Source organism: Haemaphysalis longicornis, unplaced genomic scaffold, assembly GCF_048455015.1.
Source record: "Haemaphysalis longicornis isolate Haplotype H1 unplaced genomic scaffold, Haemaphysalis longicornis Haplotype H1 scaffold_8, whole genome shotgun sequence".
Taxonomy (NCBI): domain Eukaryota; kingdom Metazoa; phylum Arthropoda; class Arachnida; order Ixodida; family Ixodidae; genus Haemaphysalis; species Haemaphysalis longicornis.
In genome coordinates this window covers 183,341,783-183,367,511 of record NW_027526445.1, presented here as the reverse complement: position 1 = coordinate 183,367,511, position 25,729 = coordinate 183,341,783, and the positions used below count along the sequence as shown (strand labels likewise).

General features: G+C 46.0%; 1 protein-coding gene across 4 annotated transcripts in view; it reads left to right on the top strand.

The window, feature by feature from the left end:
* The window catches only part of LOC144149297 (tectonin beta-propeller repeat-containing protein 2), a 67,257-nt gene that overhangs the window by 26,314 nt on the left and 15,214 nt on the right, over positions 1-25,729 (top strand). For all 4 annotated transcript variants that reach the window (XM_077680863.1, XM_077680866.1, XM_077680862.1 and 1 more), the window contains 6 exons: positions 877-1,172; positions 9,747-9,968; positions 14,079-14,220; positions 21,850-22,051; positions 23,556-23,645; positions 25,447-25,674. In XM_077680863.1, the coding sequence (XP_077536989.1) occupies positions 877-1,172; positions 9,747-9,968; positions 14,079-14,220; positions 21,850-22,051; positions 23,556-23,645; positions 25,447-25,674 (1,180 nt within the window). The remainder of the gene's footprint in view (positions 1-876; positions 1,173-9,746; positions 9,969-14,078; positions 14,221-21,849; positions 22,052-23,555; positions 23,646-25,446; positions 25,675-25,729) is intronic.

Here is a 25,729-nt window from a genome sequence, read left to right as displayed (position 1 = left end):
GAGGGCAGCAGCACCTGATGGATGAAATGAAAGTGGCCAGCATTCATGACGCGGCTGCGCAGTGAAATCCTGATCGTGGCGGCCATGCAGTTTCGTCTCTCCTGCGACAGGTGCCACTGGCTTAACCTAGGCCAGGCACTTGTGCCATTATCTGGCCACACTAGGAAGCACCATTTCCCTTCCTGTCTTTTAAGTGCAGAGCACTTTAGGGGCTCGCCTTGTCGTTGTAGCTCACTCGCTGAACCCATGTAGGGCCATGGCGTTCCGTCGTAGCGGCTGTCGTCGCGGTGTAACCCAGAGGCTTCGAAAGCCAGAAGGTTTATATAGTCATAAGCGTTCGAAACTCGTGAACCGCTGGCGCTTGTCACACATCTCCCCCTTGCTTAGCGCAAAGAAAACTGCAGGTACATTTGAGGCAAAATATACGTAATTAAACAGCAGCACCCGCATTCATTTAGTTAGGAACGCTCGTTGGGTTAGTTTTTACGATAGTAAGCGGAAAAAAAGTGGCAGTACAACGCGGCACGTGCGGGAGGAAAAGCAAGCACAAAAAGAACGGAACTCCTGCTGGCGCAGTTTCAGTCAGGGGGCGCGCGAGCACTGCGAAGGCGGGAGATAACGGCACTACAGCCCATTATGGCGAATCACTGCTCTGCACTTCCGACAGCTTCCACATTGATTGGAACGGCTTTAATTTTTTCTTACTCCATGCCTCTCGGTAGTGACGAGTTTAGGCTTGTGCTATAAAATGCCTCGTGTTATGGGACACTTCCCAAGTGGCCATTTTCCTGTTACAGATGCGGATGCTGGCTTTGCTGCTTTTGCGTTAAAATCTTTGTTGTAACTAGCGTCTTGCCCTGACTGCCGCCCCCGCAGGTGAAAGGCCCTGGGCCCGTGGTTTCACTGGCGGCATGCGACGGCTACCTGTGCTGTGTAGACAGCCGGGACAACGTGCACTTCTCACGCCTCATGGGCCGTGAGTTCACCTGGCGCAAGGGGTCGCGACCCATGAACCGGCTGGCCCTGTCCCCCTCTGGGGACGTGCTGTGGGCCGTGTACCGAGATAAGCTGTACGCGGGCCGCTGCCCGCTCCGCTCAGAGCCCACCGCCCAGGGCTGGGACGAGGTGGCCCAGGGCGTGGTCAGCGTCGGTGTCACCGAGACCACCGCCTGGTGAGTGGGGAGGGACAACGTGGCTTTTGAGCAGATTAAAATTCTTGGTCGATTGTGGTGTTTAAATGCACCGAAGCTACACCTTAACTATCATGCTCCAGATTATTTTTTACAACCTGGGGACCTTTAACGCACTCCCAAATCTCAACGCATGGGTGTTTCCGCTTTGCGCCTCCATCTGAGGAGTGGCTGCCACTGCCAGGGTTGAACCCATATCCTTTATCTTGGAAAGATTGAAATTCTTGGAAGAAGCGAGAATGCTGTGGTGTGGGAACTGTTAGAAGCGTGTTATGCTGAGAAAAAGTGCATTCAATGCATTAGTGTCATGTCTACGCTACCACGTGGCAGCGAGATTAGATGCTTTGCTCTGAATGTGCCCATTTCACCTCTTAGTCTATGAGTCCAACAATCGGTTATCATTATATGTGATGATGCCTCCAACAAAGTCAGTTGGGAGTGAGCGCTTGTTCCGTCCTGCTTCTGGGACGTGTTTTCTGCGCCCTAATGTTTAGATAGAAGGGTTTACTGCACAGTGCAGCAGCAATGTGCCACAACATTACGTATACAGTGTTGTCTTCAGTACTACAGGATTTCCCGCTCAATATAATCCAAACGCCAGTGAATATAATCCCAGCGCCAGTGAATATAATCCAGGCGCCAACCAATATAATCCAGGCGCCAACCAATATAATCCAAGACCCACGCAGTGCACAACACATGACAGCGCTTGGTAATTTAGTTGGCAACCAATACCATTCGGGCGCAGTGTATTTTCATCCAAGTTAGATGAACTAGGTTACGTGACCAGTTTAACCAGACGACCTAAGAACTGCGCAATAAAACAGTCACGTGACTATCCAGCACTCTCCCTAACTACTATAGTGAATACGAGGATGGTGTTATGGGTATGAATTATCGGATTTAAATTGCTCGCTTAACTCGAAATTTTAGGGGAAACTGCCACAATGCCTAACTCTCGAAACCCAATACGGGCACGTTCGGTTTAATTAATTACCTAATATAGCTACTTAATTGATTATTCGTTAGTCATTGATTTGGATAAAAGTCAAATTGATGTAACCAGGGCTTGTGAAGTACCAAAATAATGGTCTCCATAAGGGGAATCACGTGGGAGAAATAAAAAATTGCTTCCTGCTTATGGTCATGAGATAGTCACGTTAGTCATAGATTGCATTAAGTGTCAGAGTAATGCCACTAGGGCTTGTGAGGTATCAAATTAAACGTCTCGATAAGTGGTATCACGTGAGACAAATAAAAAATAGCTTCCCGGTTGTAGACATGAGAGTCACGTGAGCCCTAGATTGGGTTAAAATTCAAAGTGATGGCACTAGGGCTTGTGAGGTATCAAATCAAAGGTCTCGATGAGAGGAATTCTGTGAGAAAATTAAAAATTCCTTCCAGGTTAAAGTCATGATAACAGTCACGTGAGTCATAGATTGGGTTAAAAGTCAAAGATATGTCACTATGGCTTATAAGGTATCAGATTAAAGGGCTCGATGAGCGGAATCACGTTGTACAAATTAAAATTTGCTTCCTGGTTATAGTCATGGGATAGTTACGTGACTCACAAATTGGGTTAAAAGTCAATGTGACGTCACTGTGGCTTGTGAGGTACCAAATTAAAGGTCTGGATGAGGGGAATCACGTAATACAAATTAAAAATCTCGTCCTGGTTATAGTCATGAGATAGTCTCGCGAGTCATAAATTGCGTTAAAAGTCAATGTGAGGCAACTAGGGCTAGTGAATGTCAAAATAAAGGTCTCGATTACAGGAATCACGTGACACAAATTAAAAATTGCTTCCTGGTTATAGTCATGAGATAGTCACGTGAGTCAGATTGGGTTAAAAGACAACTTGATGTCGCTAGGGCTTGTGAGGTATCAAATTAAAGGTCTCAGTGAGGAGAATATCGTGGGAGAATTTAAAAATTGCTTCCTGGTTATAGTCATGACATGGTCATGTTAGTCGTAAATTACGTTAAAAGTCAATATGTGGCTTGTGGGGTATCAAAATAAAGGTCTCGAATGAGGGGAGTCACCTGGGAAAAAATAAAAATTGCTTCCTGGTTATAGTCATGAGATAGTCGCGTGAGTCATAGATAATGTTAAAAGTCAATATAATGCCACGAGGGCTTGTGAGGTATCAAAATAAAGGTCTCGATGAGAGGAATCCCGTGAGGAAATTAAAAATACCTTCCTGGTTAAAGTCATGATAATAGTCACGTGAGTCATAGATTGGGTTAAAAGTGAAAGATATGTCACGATGGCTTATGAGGTATCAAATTAAAGAGCTCGATGAGCAGATTCACGTAGTACAAATTAAAAATTACTTCCTGCTTGTAGTCATGAGATAGTTACGTGAGTCATAAATTGGGTTAAATGTCAATATGACGCCGGTAGGGCTTGTGAGGTATCAAATTAAAGGTCTCGAGGAGGGGAATCTCGTAGTACAAATTAAAAATCTCGTCCTTGTTATAGTCATGAGATAGTCACGTGAGTAATAAATTGCGTTAAAAGTCAATATGAGGCAACTAGGGCGTGTGGGGTGTCAAAATAAAGGTCTCGATGAGAGGACTCACGTGACACAAATTAAAAATTGCTTCCTGGTTATAGTCATGAGATAGTCACGTGAGTCAGATTGGGTTAAAAGTCAACATGATGTCGCTACGGCTTGTGCGGTATCAAATTAAAGGTCTCAATGAGGAGAATGTCGTGGAACAATTTAAAAATTTGCTTCCTGGTTATAGTCATGAGATGGTCACATTAGTCGTAAATTACGTTAAAAGTCAATATCTGGCGACGAGGGCTTTTGGGGTATCAAAATAAAGGTCTCGATGAGGGGAGTCACCTGGGACAAAATGAAAATTGCTTCCTGGAAAATTGCTTTCAACACACCGTCAGCCTCAAGAAAGAGGCTGATGGTGTGTTGAAAAACTTGTTAATTGGATTTTAATGATGTCGCGGGACTCCTACGGATGATTAATCAGTCACGTGACTTACCATGACGTTTATTTTTCACGAGCAAAAGCATCTTAGGTATCAAATGATCGCCATTCATTTGCTTGTTTGCGGTATGTGCAAAAATTTGTCTTAGCAAACATTATTCCCAAAGATGTCGCATGATTTCCATGCGTCATGATTTAGTGACGTGACTCACCATGAGGGTAATTACATCACGAGAATTGGCATGATGGTTATGAAAAAAACACTGTTGAATTGCTTGTTTACGTGATGCGGAAAAACTTGTTTACGTGATGCGGAAAAAAACATGCCTCCTTTTGATGGCGCATGATTCCTATAAATCATGAATTGGTCAGGTGACTTACTATGAGGTTTATTACACGACGAGTATTAGCATCATGGGTGTCAATAAACGCTGTTTAATTCCTTGTATTTGAGATGTGTACGAGAATCTTGTCATGGTGAATGTGATTCCTTATGATGACGTATGACTCCAATGGATCATGAATTATTCACGTGACTTACGATGAAGTGTATTACATCCCCAGTACTGGCATAATGGGTGTCAAATAAACGCTGTTGTATTACTTGCTTTATTGATGTGCAGAAAAAGCCTCTTATTGTGAACATGTTACCTTAGAACTCGTATCAAACCTATTTATCATGAATTATTTATGTGAGTGGTAAGGTTTATTATACCACGATTAATCACATCATACGTATGAAATAAATACAGTTGCACCGCTGCTTACGTGATGTCAATTTTTTTTTCTTGTGGTGCACGTGATTACGGATTATATGGCATGGTTCCTAATTATCATAAATATGTAATGTGACATACCATGAGGCTTACTAAGTCACGCATACTGTCACCGTATATATCCAAGAAAACGCCATTGAATCGTTCTTCACGTCATTTGTGAATACATGCTGTTGTGAATACGTGGGTTATTGCAGGCACATCCTTTTGAAAGTACAAAGAGGGGCCTGGTTTCGCGAATGTAGTACGCTTCATGATACACTGTCATGACAAACACCGATGTGTTATTATTTAGGATATATATATATATATATATATATATATATATATATATATATATATATATATATATATATATATATATAGTAAGGTGTAGTAAGCCATGACGGAACTGTCATGAAGAGTACTACACCGATGTGTTTTCAGCCTTCGCGAAACCAGGCCTTTCTTTGTGCTTTTAAATTGAAGTGCCTGCAATCAGGCACTATAGCAAAACGCGTGTATTCACAAATCACGTAATGGCGTTTTCTTGGATATATACGATGAGAGTACGCATGACGTCATAAGCCTCATGGTATTTCACATTACATATTTATGATAATAAGGAACGATGTCATATCATCCGTAATCACGTGCAAAACAAGAAAAACATTTTGACATCATGTAAGCAGCAATTCAACGGCATTTATTTTTTACCTATGATGTGATTACTCGTGGCATAATAAACCTTATAACTCGCATAAATATTTCATGATCAATAGGTGTGATGCGAGTTCTAAAGTAGCATGTTAACAATAACAGGCTTTTTCCTCACATAACGAAAGCAAGCAATTCAATAGCGTTTATTTGACCCCCATTATGCCAGTACTGATGATGTAATACACATCATAGTAAGTCACGTGACTAATTCATGATCCATTGGAGTCATACGTCATCATAAGGAATCATATTCACTATGTCAAGATTCTTATACACATCTCGAATAGAAGGAATAAAACAGCGTTTATTTGACACCCAAGATGCCAATACTCGTCGTGTAATAAACCTCATAGTAAGTCACGTGACCAATTCATCATTTATAGGAGTCATGCGCAATCAAAAGGAGACATGTTCACTATGACAATAAGTTTTTCCGCATCACATAAACAAGCAATTCAACACGGTTCTTTTCATACCCATGATGCCAATACTCGTGATGTAATTAACCTCATGGTGAGTCACGTGACTAAATCATGACGCATGAAAATCATGCGACATCTTTGGGAATAATGTTTGCAAAGAGAAATTGTTTTGCACATACCGCAAACAAGCAAATGAATGGCGATCATTTGATACCGATGATGCTTTTACTCGTGAAAAATAAACGTCATGGTAAGTCACGTGACTGATTAATCATCCGTAGGAGTCACGCCACATCATTAGAAATACAATTAACAATTTTTCAACACACCATCAGCCTCTTTCTCGCTTATGTAACTTTCTTTTTACATTCGGGCGGACGATAACGAGCTCTGAGGCATCACTTTGACATTTAACCCAATCTATAACTCACGAGACTATCTGATCCCTAAACAGGAAGCAATATTTAGTTTGTCTCACGCAATTCTGTCATAGAGACATTAAATTTTATACCGCACAAGCCTTAGCGGCATCATTTTGACATTTAACCCAATTTATGATTCGTGTGACTATCTCACGCCCATAACCAGGAAGCACTTTTTTATGTGTTCTAAGTCTTTCCCCTCATCGTGACCTTCAATTTGATAGCTAAAAAGCCTAGTGGCATCACTGAGTTTTAACCCAATTTGTGACTCACGTGACCATCTCATGAATATAACTAGGAAGCAATTTTTAAATTGTCCCACGTGATTTTCCCTCAGCGAGGCATTTAATTTGATACGTCACAAGCCCTAGTGGCATCATATTGACGTTTAACATAATCTATGACTCATGTGACTATTTCAATGGTTATAACGAGGAAGCAATTTTTAATCTTTCCCGCGAGATTCCCCTCATCGAGACCCTTATTTTGATACCTCACAAGCCCTAGTGGCATCATATTGACTTTTAACCTAATCTGTGACTCACGCGACTAGCTAATGACTATAACCAGGAAGCAATTTTTTATTTGTCCCAGGTGACTCCCCTCATCGAGACCTTTATTTTGATACCCCACAAGGCCAGTGGCCACATATTGACTTATAACTTAATTTGTGAGTCACGTAACTATCCCATGACTATAACTAGAAAGCAATTTTTTAATTGTCCCACACGATTCTCCTCATCGAGACCTTTAATTTGATACCTCACAAGCCCTAGCGACATCAAGTTGACTTTTAACCCAATCTGACTCACGTGACTATCTCATGACTATAATCAGGAAGCAATATTTAATTTGCCCCACGTGACTCCCCTCATCGAGACCTTTAATTTGATACCTCACAAGCCATAGCGGCGTCATATTGAAATTTAAACCAATTTTTGACTCACGTAACAACCTCATGACTACAACCAGGAAGCAATTTCTAATTTGTGCCACGTGATTCCCCTCATCAAGACCTTTATTTCGATACCCCACAAGCGAAATTGGCCTCACGTGGACTTTTAACGTAATATGTGACTCACGTGACCATCTCATGACTATAACTAGGAAGCAATTTTTAAATTGTCCCACGCGACTCTCCTCATCGAGACCTTTAATTTGATACCTCACAAGGCCCAGCGGGATCAAGTTGACTTTTAACCCAATCTATGACTCACATGACTGTCTCATGACTATAACTGGGAAGCAATTTTTAATTTGTCCCAAGTGACTCCCCTCATCGAGACCTTTAATTTCATACCACACAAGCCCTAGTGCCTTCATATTGACTTTTAATGTAATCTATGACTCACGTGACTATCTCATGACTATAACCAGGAAGCGATTTTTAATTTGTACTACGTGATTCCCCTCATCGACACCTTTCATTTGATTCCTCACAAGCCCTAGTGGCGTCTCTTTAACTTTTAACCCCTTTTGTGAATCACGTGACTATTATCATGACTGTACCTAGGAAGAAATTTTTAAATTGCCCCACGTGATTCCCCTCATCCAGACCTTTAATTTGGTACCTCACAAGCCCCAGTGACATCACATTGACTTTTAACCCAATTTGTGAGTCACGTAACTATCTCGTGACTATAACCAGGAACAAATTTTAATTTGTGCTACGTGATTCCGCTCATCCAGCCCTTTAATTTGATACCTCATAAGCCATAGTGACATATATTTGACTTTTAACCCAATCTATGACTCACGTGACCCTCTCATGACTACAACCGGGAAGCTATTTTTTATTTGTTCCACGTGATACCACTTATCGAGTCGTTTAATTTGATACCTCACAAGCCCTAGTGGCAATATTCTGACATTTAACCCAATCTAGACTAACGTGACTATCTCATGACCATAAGCAGGAAGCAATTTTTTATTTCTCCCACGTGATTCCCCTTATCGAGACCATTATTTTGGTACTTCACAAGCCCTGGTTGCATCAATTTGACTTTTATCCAAATCAATGACTAACGAATAATCAATTAAGTAGCTATATTAGGTAAATAATTAAACCTGAACGTGCCCGTCTTGGGTTTCGAGAGTTAGGCATTGTGGCAGTTTCCCCTAAAATTTCGAGTTAAGCGAGCAATCTAAATCCGATAATTCATACCCATGACACCATCGTCGCATTCACATAGTAATTAGGCGAGATTGCTGGATAGTCACGTGACTGTTTTATTGCGCAGTTCTTAGGTCGTCTGGTCAAACTGGTCACGTAACCTAGTTAATCTAACTTGGATGAAAATACACTGCGCCCAGATGGTATTGGTTTCCAACTAAATTACAAAGCGCGCTCATGTGGTGTGCACTGTGTGGGTCCTGGATTATATTGGTTGGCGCCTGGATTATATTGGTTGGCGCATGGATTATATTCACTGGCGCTGGGATTATATTCACTGGCGTTTGGATTATATTGAGCGGGAAATCCTGTAGAAGGGGATGTAGCCTTACTATAACAGTCACTTCTGTTTTTATTGTACAATCAAACCTCGTTAATTGGAACTCGAAGGGGCCCAAAAATTTGTTCAAATTAAAAGAAGTTCACAATAATGAAAGCTATTTAAATACACATAACTTTGCCGGGACCGCAGCACCAATTTGAATTAACAAGGTTCGACTGTACAGACCTTTGATTATTTTCTATTATCTGTAATCATCATTGTTTGCTGTCTTCACTATTGTTTTTATCTTCGGAATGGCACTTTTGGTGTGCCTGTGTTACAGTGCACTAGAAGAGAAAGGTGTCATTCGGGGCAGATTAGGTAGGTCCCTTTTGCGATGAAAATTTCTGCTGAGGAACTCCTGTTGTAAGCAGTGCCTGCTTACCAGTTGGTTTTAGAAGCTTTGTTTGTTAAATTAATCCTTATCGATCACCCTAAAATAGTCTTCTTTCTTATTTCATGCTATAGAGTTTCATAAAACCTATCAAATAACTGTTTAGTTATAGGTGGCACTGGCTGCAACAGGAGTTCTCTGGGGTACGCCTGCGCTCCATATTATTTTTTCTTTGCAAAAGGGACCCTCGCTCTCCATTGGTTTTTCCCCTGCACAACACACACCATACCTTCGTGTACACTAATACCTGTGCGTCAGCTTAACGCAAAAGGAATGCCAGTCATCATTGTAATCATCATCACCGCACTTGCTGTCTCAATGCAGTCGGTGCAAGTGACCCCAGGGTCGCACTTTTAGTGGAAAGGGTTCACATGCATGTCGCGCGTGGTCGTCCCTGCAGGTACGTGACGGGCTCGGGCGACGTGTTCACGTGCGCCAACGTGACGGCCACCGGGAGGGGGAACAGGCCGGTGACCTTCTACCTGGTGCCCTGCCTCTTCCGAGTGCAGCAGATGACGTGCTACGACAACGTCGTCTGGGTGCTCACCTCGGAGAACAGCCTGCTCGCCCGGGTGGGCATCTCGGCCCACGAGCCCAAGGGCACCGGCTGGATCGACATCCCGTGAGTGCGGTCCAGGTCGCACGGGGGAGTGACTGCAGAGTTCTTCAATATACAGTAAAACTTCCTTACAAGAGACACTCGAGGGAACCAAAAAACGTGTCTCTTGTAACCAAGGTCGCTTGTATGCAATGTTGCTAACATGGCGAACATAGGAAAACCAACCAAACCACCTTCATTCGAATGTCTCTTGTAACCAAGGGTCTCTTGTAACAGTGTCTCTCGTAACAAGGTTCTACTGTAGTACAGTGCGCAACACCCTTGCCTATAACACTGTGTTCAACTTCAACTAGTTACCTATCAAAACTGCAGACTCAAACTTGTTGCGAAAAATGTTGAGTCAAAATATGAGGTTAAGACTTCAGAATCATGACACAGTAGTTTTCTTCAAATGGTTTTCGGCTGAGGCAAGATAAGGCTATAAGTACAAAACCTGTGTTATAGACAAGTGTGTTGCCCTCTGTACATACCAGTTGCAAAGTTACGCATCAGAAGCCAGGCGTTCACTAGCGCCCCTGCTCTGTTGAGTATTGGCGCGTTGGCACTTAGAAGGGGACAAAAACTGAACTCTGCTGAACATTTACTTAATAACACAACTTAACAAAACAAAGCTTGCGTTTTGAAGTTATTGGTCTCTCAAATAAAATACGGAGCTTCTTGGAGCTTCACAGAACTGTTCTGAACAGGCAAATAAAATAGACCGTACGGAATGCTTATGTTTCCGCGGTTTTTCTTTTACGACTTACGGCGGCAGATGGCAGGCAATTCAATGTGCCCCCGTGTTTTCCCGTTTTCCGCCAGGGGAGGGGGGCCATCCGCACACCGGTTTTTGATCCACGGGGCCTACGGGGAGCTTCGCAACTGGTGCATATTGAGGAGCTCTTGATTAACGGCACTCGAACTGGTGTAGCAAGCCAGCGCAACGGCCTAGCTAACGTTGCCGTTTTCCATTAAAGCTATTCTGCCTCTTCGGCACTCGCAGCCATTTTTGGTGCTGAGTAAGCCTTGTGCTAGTAGAACCGATGGGTGGTGCTGGCTGTACTGCACACTGCTGCAGCTTGGTTCCATGCTGTGCTGAAAGGCGATCAAGTTCCGATGCAATGGTATGTGCATTGTAGAGTGAGCGGAATACATTCTCAAAGCCACTTTCTGTGTGGCGATGTGCACCTTCCTTTGCTGGTTCACAATTGGGAACATTGTGGAGCGGCTCAGCGTTTAGGCACAAAGCACCAAGCGCCACGAAATGGCTTAGAGTAATACGTAATACTCTGCCAAACTACAATAAAGGCAGACATTTCAATAAAATGTAACAACCTCGCTGGTTACGTGGCAAATACAGTCGAATCCCACAATAACGAAGCCGCCGGGGAAAGCCAAAAAATTCGCTTTTGCGGGAACTTCGTTGCTGCGAGAATGAAACATAAACGGCAAGAAAATCGGCCACAAGCCGAAAATTCTTTTCTGAAAGTAGGTTATAGTATTACTTTGCAGGCCTTACCTTGCAGCAACTTCACAGCTCAGTTCTCACAGTACAATAAGTGCTGTATTGCTAGTCGTCGTGCATGCCTAAGAACGACAGGATCGCATCAAACGCATCCAAAGCACCTTGCAGGTTCGCCTTCTCTGCACTTCTTTCTCCTTGGCCCTCAGCACCGCGTATGTCCGAGCATGCAAGCGAAGTCCAGCTTCTTCTGTTGACGAACTTTTCCAGAGAGTGCGTCTCGTTGCAATGCTGTCCACAAAACTAAGTGAGCACCGCTTTGTTGACGTCCAGAAAGGACACAGCCGTCAGATTTTTTTTTTTGCGCACGTGTGCCATTAAAGATTGACCTCCCTGCTTTTCAAAATGGTAGAGCGAGCTTCCATCAGTTCTAAACTCGTCGGCGCTATCCTCCCTTCCTCCACTTGGGCCACTGACTTGAGCCTTATCTTGTAGAAATAAAAACTTCCGCTTTTGGGCTGGCGGAGGCATCTTACTGAGAGCAAACACGCTGATCGCCGCACACACAACAAACGCACACGTGCTGTTCAGCGGTAGTGAGCTAGTGTATAGCCCAAGCCGAAGCCGCGCGGCCGCACCGTGAGTCACCATGTGTCGCCCCCTGGTGGTGTCACTGTGAGGCTGCCTCCACGGCCCCCTGCTGCACGGTCTTTTTGTAAACAGACATGGCGGTGGCCATGCAGGCGTGCTTTGCAAACGTTTATGCACTTTGAGTCCGAAGAAAATGCACTTGAGCACTTTTTGTACACTGTTAGCCTCAGGTGGGTAGGTAAAATGCCGACCGGACTTCCAGCGAATTTTGTAAACGCGGGATCACTTCCCAAAAAAATTCCCCGCATTTCCCCGAGGGGAAGAATGTGAAAGTGCGAATGCACGAGTTGAATTTGCGCGGTTCGGTAATGTTCGCGAAAGAGAGATCACACACACACACACAACTACAAAGAAAGAAAGATGCATTTATTCACAGACACCTATTTGTGTTGTCGTTGTACTTGATTGCTAGAGCGGATCTCAGCTTTGAAATTTCGTGTCAGTACTCCTTTAAGCGGGTGCATTAGCCCTTCTCACGCCCGATTCCTGGCCAATCCCCCACGTGGGTATGTGCCATGTCAGCGGCCAGGCAGCGCGCGCCCATCTCCCCCCGTTGCCAAGGAAGACGAGGAGATTCCTGGCCAATCCCCCACGTGGGTATGTGCCATGTCAGCGGCCAGGCAGCGCGCGCCCATCTCCCCCCGTTGCCAAGGAAGACGAGGAGCGTGCGCACCCGCGGCTGTTGCTATGCGGACGGACGGCGGTCGCCGGAATTCAGGGTCGCTTATAAAGTGCATTCGCACTTCAAACATTTCGTTGCCGTGAGATATGAAATACATGGGCGTCTATGGACGTTCGCCGTGGATCCAAAAATATTTCATTGCCATGGGAATTTCGCACTCGTGAGATTTCGTAATCGCGGGGTTTGACTGTGTAAAAATAACAAAAATTTGACACCAATGAATGACACCATTTAGTAACTATACTGTGTGTGCAGATTAGCGACACTAAACAGCACGTAAGAGCCTTTTCAGTTAACCTGTAGAGCTGGGTTGTAAAGGTCCCTGAATGTTTTGCCCCTGTCAAACGTGCCTAATTAAATGATTAAGTGCACTTGCGCAGAGTGCACTCAGGCTCCTCGAATGACACTTTGGCTGCGCGCTGCTACGAAACAAAGTGCCCTGGGCAATGATGTCAGTGACGATAGCCGGCGTAAATACCCCACAAAAAATACTGAAATTTTCTCTTTTTGGTGGCATGTACCTACTACACATTCAAAATAAATTCGGTCGTGGTAAAATTTGAGTGCAGTTAGCCTTTAAAACAACTCATTTTAATTTTCAAGTGAGCTCTGTGAAACTTGTCAGTCTTGTTGTTCTCTTCCCGCTAATTTCAAACATGCCATTATTTTTCCAGTTGGTCAAGTAGTTACTGAGATAATTAGCCATTCTTGGTGGAAAAATACACAAAGTAGTGTTGGCCATCAAACGTTGATCTTTATATTTTCCAATGCTATGAACCTTGGTGAATGCAATAAGGGAATCAGTTTATTGATGCATCGCTTGGAACTAATTTTACAGCTCATTAAACTGTGGTGGCACCTGTGACAAGAAACCATTTTTAGTGCCCATTTAAAACCACTTTTTAATAAGGTGTAAAATTAGTTCCAAGCGACGCATCAAAAAACTGCTTCGATTATTGCGTTCACCAGAGTTCATAGCATTGGAAAATATAACGATTACAGTTTTATGACCAACACTGTTTTGTGTATTGTTCCACCAAAAATGGCTAGTTATCTCTAAATATCTTGGTAACTAATTGACCAAATGGAAAAATAGTGGCATGTTCGAAATCAGTGGGAAGAAAACAGCAAGACTGACAAGTTTGGCAAAGTTCACTTGAAAATTAAAACAAGTTGTTTTAAGACCAGTGTCCCCTCTTAACTGAGCAGTGTTTGTGCATTGACCTAGGGAAGTGGCCTAATCATGATACCACTGTGTGTTTCCCAGAGGGCTGGGTGTACATGAGCGTGTCTGTGCTTTTTTTCTTTTCCTGAGAAGTTGTGTGTCTCTGTCGTACAGCCTGCCTTCCAAGGCGACCCCCGCATGCATCTCCTTGGGCTACAACAGCACGGGCTGGCTCATCGACAGCGACGGCAACGTCTTCTTCAAGACCAATCTCAAGGACAGCGTCCCTGGCGGCTACAACAGGGAGTGGTGGCAGGTGAGGAACTCCGCTCTCACCACGCGCCCTGCTTGTGTCTACTCAATGCTTTCACGGCAGGCGCTTGAATCTGTTGCAGTCAGCCCCCTGTAATTTGAAGTTGCTTAATTGGAATTTTCGGTTAATTGTAGAGGTGTGCGAATGCTGAACAGTAACTTTTAAGGGGGCTCACGGGTCTTTGGAGCCGAAAAATCGCGAAAAAACCCATTTTTCAATTTAGCGATATTCGCGTTCGCGAAGTCATTTTCTACCTCTTGGTAAAGTTTTGATGCCCAAATCCACGTAGTTATTTAGAAAATGACGAATAACGGTACGTTTCTAGCTGTAAAATGACGCGAAGCGGCGTCGAAAACGCCGATTTTGAGCGGCGCGCCGTCCTTGAACGACGCGGCGTAGAGCCACCATGTTGGTAGCGTTCGAAAGCGCCTTCTTTCTTCTTTTTTTTCTACTCGGGCGGCGCGCTAGACTCCGCTTTTTTAGCCGGGAAAATGAACAAAACAAAACGTCAAATGCGCCTTTACTATTGGTCCCTGCTCGTCACGTGGTGAAACGGGCGCTCCTCATTGGCCCTAGTCATCAGGCGCGGCCATCTTTTTCAAATTGAACGCGGCCATTTTGAAAAAGCCGTCGGACGGGAAGCATGGCAAAACCGTACCGAAAGTTCCGCAGCGCTCACAAATTCGGCAAAAAACGCAAAAAGGTACGCTGCAAGCAAGCTGAACGCCTTCGGGAACCTTCAACAGGCGTCGCAACCGACCATCAACCCGCGGCAGATGAAGCGGCGGCTCTCAACGCGACCGTCGGCGGAGCGGCGGCCCTCGGCGCGACCGCCGGCTGTTCGAGTGATTCTGGTGAAAGCGGCCGGCAGCAGCGAACGCGGCTTGACACAACGTTTATGACTCCTGACGATCGCCGACGACTTCATGAGCGAGCCGAGGCGATAACAGCCGGCTTATCGTCTGTATCGGGCACAGAGCGCAAGCTGCGGACTCTCCGTAGCAGTGATAACACCGAGCCGTCGGTATCGGCGCCAACTTACACGATAGTTGACTTGTCGGCTATCAACAAACTTCTGGAGTTTGTTGATCAACAACAAAAATTACTCCCCAGGAGCATTTTGATGCTTTTGGCTGCATTCCTTGATGTGTATGTATGTAAATAAAGTATTCACAACATTGCATTTCGTTTTTTGCGATTTTCTCAGTTCGACTTTTTTTGCCTTGGAGCAGTCGTTTGACAACCTTATCTCCACTAATACTGATGAGATTTTGGTCATTCTTGTATTTTTTAGTGACTGAATAGCTGGTGAGTGCAACTAGACCATTAGATAATGCCCTATGCATCAAGATATTTTTTATTATCAAAAGTAATTAGACTAAAAATATGGTAGTTTTTGAACACTAACTTTTCACATTCATAACTTTTGAACTAGCAGAGAGAGGAACATGCGGCTGCTTTTATTGCACTCACGAGTTCTTCCTCAATTCACCAGCATGATATTTATAGCCACCAAGAAAACTATTTTTTCTAAAAACTTGACAAAAGCTGTAAACAATAAAAGTAGCCTAAAATTAAAACATTGCACTTTGTGCAAAAACTGGTGTCAGATTTGAAATCAGCATAGCATAATACATAAACCTACAAATTTTCATGACAATAGCTCAAATAATAAAAAATTTAGCTCTAAGACCCATGTGCCCCCTTAAATAGAATATCGAATCGAGTATCGAATATCAATTTTCCTTTTTTCGGGCCTCGATTTTTCATAGGTATTTGTGCAAAAGCAGAAGCTACGTCGCGTATTCGGGAGACATGACGTTCTTTTCCAACCCGGAGAACGCAGTTATCAACTCGCATCGGCGGTACTCCAAGAATCCGGAGGGGGCGTGATACGCATTTGGTGGAAAGAAAAAAAAAAAGTTGACTTGCACTCGAGTTGCTGTACATTGGCAGTCATATACAATGAGTATATAGCCCCTCGCAGCTCAAAAGCGACTTTGCAGGCATGAACAATAGGACGTGAAAATACGGTACGTCCACAAACAATTATGGACCACTATGAAGCACTTCTTTGGAAGCGCATGAGCTGCGTGAAGCGTGAATAATAGGTAGCGCAAGGAAAGCTCGCACAACAGTTGCTGTGCACAAGCCTGCGCTATCCACTGTGGTCTAAAAAACAAGCAAACACGCAGTAACCATACACCAACTGCACTAAAAACAGCCAGAACTGCATTTGATTCTAAATTAACGGAAGAGCTGTCAAAATGGCAGCAATCTTTACCAGAAGCAGCCCTAACATGTAAACATCCGGTCGCATAATTCAAAATGGCGGCCAGAGTCCACTGCTCGAAAAAAAGATCTTATTGACGCAATCTCAGATTACTCCATGCATCGGGATAAAATTTATGTCCTCTGCAAGGTGCGCTCATCAAAAGCCGTAAGCGCAATTTGGATTAAACTGGCTGGGCAAACAGTGTAGCAGCAGTATGGTAGCGTGCAGCAACGTCTCTTGCTTTCGCAAAGCCAGGGAATGCTCGGAAACTCCAATGCACTATTCGAAAAATCGAATAGTACCGTATATACACGATCGTAATTCGACTCGAATGTAAGTCGACCCCGAAAAATTGCATCTCTCAAAAAAAAAAAAAAAAATGCGAGCGCCGCCTAGAAAATTGTATCACAAAGAGAAGCACTTCCGTCAACCCACTTGGCAGCTCTACCATCAATGATCGATGCTCCCACAAGAGCCGTGCGCTCGCGGTATGCGCGGTAGATGTTAAAAAAGAAAAGCTTTTCTATAAGCATCCGGAATAACCATGCGCCGTGGATTGAGCGGGAAGAACACATTCGCTGCGAGGTGACAACCATCAAAGCAACCAGCAGCGGCCACTGCCGCGTGATACCAAAACAAACAACATGGCGGCTGACGGAAGCGGCCGCGTGCAATTTACTTTTGAGCAACCATCGCGTTTGGAAGTGTACTGAACAATGTGATATGATTTGGGCTACATTAGCGCCGCGCATTGAATCAAGGTATTTGCTAATACTCATTTTGTTTATTAGAGACGAATACCGTATTTACTCGCATAATCCTCGCACTGTTTTTTCGGAAAAGTCAATGCGAAGATAGGGGTGCGAGAATTATGCGGGGGAAAAAAATCTGATGCACAGTGTTGCCAATTTGCCTTCTGCCAGTCCCGCTAAATGTAGCGGTCGTTTTTTGTATATGTAAGCTCAGTGTTGCCAACAGCAGCTATTTCTTTTTTATTTTATTATTTACAACCTAAACAGTCTCCCGTCAATCAGCGATCATGAAATTGCCGCCTTTGCTTTCTGGCGCGCGCCCTATCTCATCGTCGTCATGTGCGTGCCCTACTCCAGTAACGCACGTTGAAGTCGGTGACGCCGAAGTGCCTGCCTGCGGCGCGGTTGCCGTGTTCGATCGCGTACTCTATCGCTTTCAGTTTGAAAGCGTCAGTGTAGCTGGCGTTCTTCCCCATGGCGAAGCGGCACCAAGCACAAAACAAAGAGATCAAAAAGTTCTCAAAATGGCAGCGAGCTATCCACCACTGACGCGAGTGACTCGCTGACTGCTGCTGCTCAACGACGGGACCACAACGGCGACACGACGACACGCCAGCGGTAGGGCGCCTCGATGCACGCCGGGCCTGGCCGGGCGCGCATCGAGGCACCCTAGCCAGCGGGCTGCGCGAACGCCGTCTAGTTGCGCACACGCGAAACCGGCTCAAGGACAGTGTGAGTAGCGTGTTAGGGCGCCTGTTAGGGAGTAGCCATGCGGGTTGTTAGGACACCTGGATGGCCTTGGATACACAGCGCTCTCCGCCGAACGGAGAGGCGGCGGAGGAGGGCGCGCGTTGGAGAGCGCGTGCACTATGCGGGTTTCGCGAGCAGGCAGCTTTCGCCGCTGCAAAGTTGGGAGTGCGAGGATTATGCGAGGAACCAAAAAATCCAAGTTTTGGTGGCTCACATTAGGGGTGCGAGGATTACGCGAGTAAATACGGTAAAACGCTTCTTGAGCGTTTTTGCACGCGATTCGTGCGCGTCGGCGTTGCGCGGGCAACTTTTGCTTCTACTACTTTCAAGCGTTTTAAGTTCTACCTCGGTATGGCGCGTGACGAGCGCAGCAGTGGGAAGAGCCTGATGACTTGCCCCAATAAGGAGGCACGCTCTTCATGGTGGCAGTTTGAAAGCGCTCGGGACAGCCAGCTGGCGCCGCCGGAGATGTTTAGGCTTACCGTGGTGGCAGATGTATGATTGGCGCTTTCCATAGCAGCACGGATGATGCTTTATAGTGTTGTTTTTGACCACATTATCAGCTCCTTTCCTGCACAAACGTCTTCGTTTGTGCCTTCAGTGATATCTTTAAGAGCGGTTAGAAGCGGTCGCTGGAGCTACACGCACCTCTTCCCAGTTGGTGACGCCGCCATGTTGCCGCCGTCGATCGCCTAGCGCGCAGCATGCGGGTGGTATTCGCGGCAGCGGCAGTGCAGCGCGTTTTCGCGAGCAGAAAACACCCCATGCGGTTCACACTTTAGACCATAACCATGGGAACGAGGATGCAAAGCTGTCCGCACCTCATAGCACATTTCTCGTTTAAGTTGCCGTTACTGGCGGTAGACGGTTCGATTTCGATTCTAAGTCGACCCCCCAACATTGGATTGTCAAATTTGAAAAAAAGGGTCGACCTACAATCGTGTAAATACGGTAGATATTAAATTTTCAAATCGAATATTCAAGTATTCGCACATCCCTACTTAATTGGAAGTGATGTGTTGGTCCGGCTAATGTTACATGCAATTCAGTGCAAGAAGTGGCTGATAATTCAAAGCTAAAACCCGTTATGTCAGTTAATTGGAAGTTATTTTGAATAAAAAGTGTCGGGGTCACCATCATCTCTCAATAGAATTCAAAATTTGAAGCACCAAAGCACCGCCGCACTCTGCACTATGTTGGCGCTATCACAACTGAGGCAGATGTGCACTCGATAATGCGGCAGTTCAGTTGAAACTAGCGCCAGTGTACAGATCTCTCACCTTCCGGTTCTCCAGCCTTTATTTTATTTATTTATTTATTACTTTCAAACAGCGTCGTGTGAGCAGTTTATGTGGTGGGCGCTTCAGGCTTCATTTAACATTAAGTCTGGACCATCTAGGCAACCCGTGTTGTATTCCCGAATTGGCAATGAAAGTCAAGATTCTGAATGAAATCAAGAAGGGAAATGTGTTGCAGACCATAACAATGCTGCCCTCATGCTTTCTCTTTGATCGGAATTTCGGTTAATTCAAAGATTTTTTTGGTCCCTGCGGACTTCGTATTAACAGGAGCCGACTGTACTTTAAACAGTGCTCTAATCAGGGTGTCTAGCGACCGGGAAAACCGGGAGAACAGGGAAAAGTCAGGGAATTTTGAGCCACCGGGAAAAGTCAGGAAATTGTCAGGGAATTTTTCAATCGAGTAGTACCAGTCAGGGAAAACCACTTCGGGGCCTGCCCACACTGTTTTGGAATAGGGAAAACCAGTCTTGGAGTCCACCAAGAAGTTACACGAACGCAACACGTTCGCGGGCGACGAAAGCGTGATCCGCATGAAACGTTTTCTCGGCATGGTGTGTGCCGAGCGGCAGGCGCTGGCAACATGGCGGCAGCACCGGTCGCAAAGTAGTGCGGTAGCTCCAACGACCGCTTTTACCGCTTATTAAAATCTTAAAATGCTACTCAAGGCACAAATGCACTTGCTTGTTCAGGAAAGGAGCCACCGCAGGTACGAAATCGTCGACGCGGCCGTAAAAATACCGCGCACGAATCGCGTGCAGAAACTCTGCGTGCGGTTCACGCAGCTCGCAGCTGGCTTAGGTTGCTGGGTGCACTTGCGCAGAGGGACGGTGTATGTGGTGCCCAAATCACACGCACAGCGCGCTTTTTTTCCAGCTAATTTTAAAAGGCAGCTTTTTTCGGGAGCTAATCTTGAAAGAACTTCTTTCTTATGACATCAGGAGCCAGAATTACATAATCCAAAAGGAACATGACATGGTTTAGCATGAACCGCATGCGGCATTTCCTGCTCGCGAAAACGCGCCGCGCACGTCACAGGCGCACTGACGCTGCTGCGGAACCACCCACACCCTGCGCGCGGTGCTGCCAGCGGCGGCAACATGGCGGCGGCTTCGACCGCGAAGCTCGAGCAACCGCTTCTAAGCGCTCTCTAAAATGCTGCACAAGGCACGCACGAAGTTGCTTGTGCAGTAAAGGAGCTTTTAATGTGGGCGAAAACGTTACTATAAAACATCATCCGCGCCGCTAGGGAAAGCGCCCATACAATACCTGCCCGGGGTGGTAAGCCTAAGCATCTCTGGCGGAGCCAGCTGGCTGTCTCGAGCGCTTCGAAACTGCCGCCATGAGGCGCGCGGCTCCCCATTGGCGCAAGTCGTCAGGCTCCTCCCACTGCCGCTCGCCACGCGCATCATTTTCTGAGTGAGGCAGAAGCTGTCGCGCGCGCGAAACGTCGACGCGGGCGTCAAAAAATCACACGCGCAACGCCGACGTGCCCGAATCGCGCGCAAAAACTCACCATGCGGTTCACGTTGCATGTCGAGCCAGGAGTACTCGCTGAAGCGTGACTTGAAGCTTCTATCCCGCAAGGGTCTCTGAAGCCGTAACTGAAGGCAAGCAAACCTCAAGCTGAACGAACTGAAGTTAATCAAAGTGCAATTTGAGAATCAGGGCACTTGCAACAAATGTGTTTTTCCCTACGATAGAATGTGTTTTCTCTACGCTTTTTAAATGCTTCACGGACCATTTCCATAGAATGGCACCTGTTGTATAGGTCAGGGAATTTCGACTAAAATGGTCATAGAAAACATGGAAAAGTCAGGGAAATTGAATTAGGCAATTTGCTAGACACCCTGTCTAATACTAAACAGCGCTGTAATAAAAGCTATCGGTGGTGGTAGCACACCGAGTCTGAGCATGCTCATTCATCGTATTGTCCCCCTTTTATTACTTTGCCCCCCCCCCCCCCCCCTCTCTGTCTCTCTGTCTCTCTCTCTCTCTCTCTCTCTCACACGCACACACACACACACACACACACACACACACACACACACACACACACCTCCTGCTTCGGCGTTGAGCCATGGTGCCCACTGAAACCACACTTCGTTGTCCTCATGTTACCACAATTGCTACTTCCTCCTTTCTGTCACTGCCGGTCCAGGAACAGTGTGGCACACTTCCAGCCGATGCCTTTTCGTAGCTTCTTTTGCCCCGCTGTTGTATCCAGTGTTCTCCACTTTCTTAGTTTTGAGTGCAGTGCATGGATTGCTGAATGCCTATTTTTTATTGTCCCCTTTCGTATGATTTTTGGGGCAGATTCTGTCAGCCAGCTGAGAACAGCTCTCTTTGGACGATGGCTTTGTGCACTGTTTTTTTTTTTTATTCATGATCAGCAGCAAAAGCTGCTTGCTGTACAAAGATGATTGCAATCACACTTCCGCACGCACATATTTCGTGTTTTGCAGATTTGCCTCTCCTGTATGGCCAGTAGTAAGCACAGATTTCCGAGAGCCTGGCGGTACCCAAGGCCTCCCACTGACTCCCCTCCTTTTCCCAGGTGGACCTGAATGAGTTTGTGTACCAGACGCCCCAGCCGCTGACCAAGGTGCAGCGGAACCTGAGCTCGGTGTTCAGTGCCGACAAGATCTCGCACCGGGTGCTCGGCAAGGGCAAGTGGCACCTGGTGGCGGGCAAGCATGGGGTGTGGTTCTGCGAGAGCATGGCCTCCCACCTCTACTCCTGCCGCCGCGACATCCCAGGTGAGGGCAGAATCAGATTTTAAGCAAGGCTTGTACAACTATTGTTTCATGTATTTTAAAGACGATAGTCTTTTTTGGGCTACTCTGGACACTGCTCTTAAAAAAAGTTTTTTTAATTTTTAAGTAAACTCTGTAAAACTTGTCAGCCTTGCTGCTTTTTTTCCCACTGATTTCAAATACGGCATTATTTTTTTAGCTGGTCAATTAGTTCCCAAGATAATTAGAGGTAATTAAGCATTTTTGGAGGGACAATAGACAAAACAGTGCTAGTCATAAAACTGTAATCTTTACATTTCCCAACACTATAAACCCTGGTGAGTGCAATAAGACAATCAGTTTTTTTTATGCATCGCTTGGAACTAGTTTTACAGCTCATAAACCTTGGTGGCAGCAGTGGCAAGGAACCATTTTGAGTGCCCACTTCAAACACTGAAGTTTAATGGCATGTGGGGTTACTAGTGGCATTTGAGTTGCCACTCGTTACACTGCGGTGAGAATGGTGATGGGGGGTTGCCAGCCTTCAGTCTTGAGGTCCATTGAATTAACCCTTTGAGGGTCGAATTTTTTCGCCAAATGCGACCCCCCAGGGTCCATTTTTGTTATTGCTGATTTCAATTCTTCGGGTGAATCTATTTCGAGAAAAAATTATCGTAATTTTTTAGGGTGACCATAAAGTGAGAAAAAAATCGTTTGTGTTGTTATATACGTGGTTTATTTATGAGTAACACAAGAAAAATTCTACATAAAAACGAGAGAGTAACAAGCCGGCACTTTTTGAGTGAATCGAAATCACATAGACATCAGTTTCGCGGGCGCAAAAAGCAGGAAGCGCCTGGAAGACGATACCAAAACCAGCCGCTGCGCGCGCGCGGCCGGATGCACGAGCGATAGACGGTGCACTGCTCCTATCAAATACAAAAAAAAAACAAGAAAAGAGCCTCATCAGTTTCGCAGGCGCCCTTGGTCTGTGGCAGGCGCAAGAAGCGAGAGGCGCCCTGTGGGCGATACCCAGCGCGCCCCCTCATTACTGGATGTGCAAGCGATAGCCGGCGCGCCGCTGAAGTAAATCACAAAAAAAAATAGAAAGAAGAGCCATCAGCGCAAGACATTAATTTGACATATTTCCGCAGTGTGGATGCGCATGCCAAGCAAGAGAAGTTGGCGAAAAAGGCATGCTTTTTAAACATACAAGCGATGACGTACATATACGTTAGTGACCATTTTGAAGGTGTTTGCAGAGGACGTATATGTACGTCCGTGACCCTGAAAGGGTCAAGGGAGTGAATTCGTGCATGACATTACTGTGACATCGGCAAGAGCCACACTGAACTAGTGCGCAACACACAGCTTGCTGTGCAAGTTTGTCAAAGTGTAGTTAGCTGCACGAGTACATGTCCTGCCAGGAACCTTTTTAATTCATTTATACTTGTCCCTAAACAGGTTGTGTCTTCCTTATTTTGCACTGTTTCCTCCTTGTTTGATGCATAACAATGCTCTCGTGCAGGCTACTTCTGGGAGAAGGCCCACGTCAACCTGTTGAACCCGGGGATGAAGTGGACAGACATCGCTGCGGCAGGCGTCTTCAAGGATGAAGGTGGGAGGAAGTATCTCCTTGCTGCCCTGCCACAGGATAAGGCCTTAACGAGCCCTCTTCTTTTTTTGTTTTCCTCAGCATGAAAACCAGCAGCTGTGACGTTAGCATTTAGAGCACCTCTGGACGAGTTCATGATGTGCCACTGCCAATTCGAGCCTGCAGCGAGCATGATTGCTTATTGTTTCGGCGAACCACCTTTGAGCACCAGGCAACTTGCAGGACACCCGTTGTAGGGAACATAGCAACCCTTTCTTCAAAGGCAAAATACAGGTTGTTCTGACTTGAAAAGTGAGCTACAGGGCCAAGCGCTTCAAACTTGCAAGGCAGAGCAAAGGCGGCAGCTTGGGGGTTTGCGTCACCAGTACCCACACGCTGTTGCAAGACTTTCACATCTGCTGTGTGAGATTTGTGAGATTCTGGCAAATGTTATCTGGGAAGTGTTTTTAGCTAGCTAGCTACAACCATGCGGACGCACACGTGCACGTGCGCACAATTTTGCCATTGTTCACATTCTGAGATTTTTGTTCCTTACAAATACTTTGAGTGGGGAACGAAAAAGGCACTTATTTACCTCACATCACGTTGTATCCCTAGCCACGTGTGAAAACGACCCATCTCTTTGTTTGGTGTTTTGAAGATGCTCTCGTGGAGGGTCAACACAAAGTTCAGGATGGGCAGACAAAGAGCCCTCCCCTCACCAGGATGGCAAAGCACATGCTCATGCTCGTGTGGTTCAACACCCTCAAAGCAGAAAGTTGGGCAAGTTGGTTACTAACTGATGGAATTGTACTGGTAGCAAACATGACTCTGGATAGAGAAAAGACGAAACACGCTACACTTCAACTTGGTTTATGCCATAAGAAACAAGGAAACACGCATATATCTACGTAAAACGACATACATGGAATACATGGTATATGTACATGAAAAAAATTTTCTCCATCTTCTTGTGAGGGGAACCCTGGGGTGATGCAAGGCATCTCACGGGGTTCAATTCATGGGAGCTGGTTACGGTTGCGTCAGCCAACGCGGTAGCAGGCATGTTAGTGTCCATTTCAACTCATCGGAGCAGCAGGTGGAGCAGCAATCGGTGCAGTAGCAGCGAGAGCGACTGACGGAGCGACTGAGGAGCGCGCCGCAGATACCACGGTTATATAGCCGCTCCGTGAGTGATGAGAGAGAGACGCACATGCGCGCTAATGCACATCTGGCATGGCGAGGAGAACGAGAGAGAGTGTAGCATACGCGCACTAACGGCGCGCTGACGCACAGCTTGCATGGCGAGGAGAACGCGCTAACGCAGCTGGCAGGCGAGGGGAAAGGAGGAGGGTTGCGGACGCATGCACGCCGGATGGAAGGACAGGCCGAGTGTAAGAGATGCCTTGCATCTAATACTTATTTCATGTACAGTGGAATCTTGTTAAACCGTACCCGCATAAGCTGTAGTTTCTTTTTTACGTAGCCAAACTGAACCCCCAACTTGGTTTCCCTTTAACCTAATGCATTCGGAGAAACCGTAGTGCTGGTTAGTGTGTACTTTTTCGCGTCCCCGTCAGGTACGGTTTAGCGAGGTTTCACTGTACATATACCTTCGTTTCACCTTGTGCACCTTGTCATGTACACCTTGTTTCGCCCTTTCTTTTCTTCATCCAGCATCACATTCGCTAGGAGTATAAGTTCAACACCCCACTCCACGCGTGTCCTGTGTTCTTTTGAAATTGAAACGAGAGGCGACAGTGTGCCCCCTTGTAGTGTTGGCTGCAACCTCCTATTTTTTCTTCTCTCCCCCTTTGGCACGCAGGCGTGGTGTGGGGCCTACAGACGGGCGGCCAGCTCGGAGTGGTGTCCCCGCGGCTGCGCAAGTGGTTCCCCGTGGGGCTTCCCCGTGGCACCGCCCTCAGCTGCATCGCCCCCTCGCCCGAGTCCCTCTGGGCGCTGACCACCGAGGGACAGGTGATGCTGCGCACGGGCCAGAGCCGCCTGCAGCCCATGGGCGACGGCTGGGTGCTGCTCGACACCTCCCAGCTGGGTGAGCAGCCATGGCCTGCTGTTGCAGCGGCCGGCTTGGCCCGAGAGAAGAAACA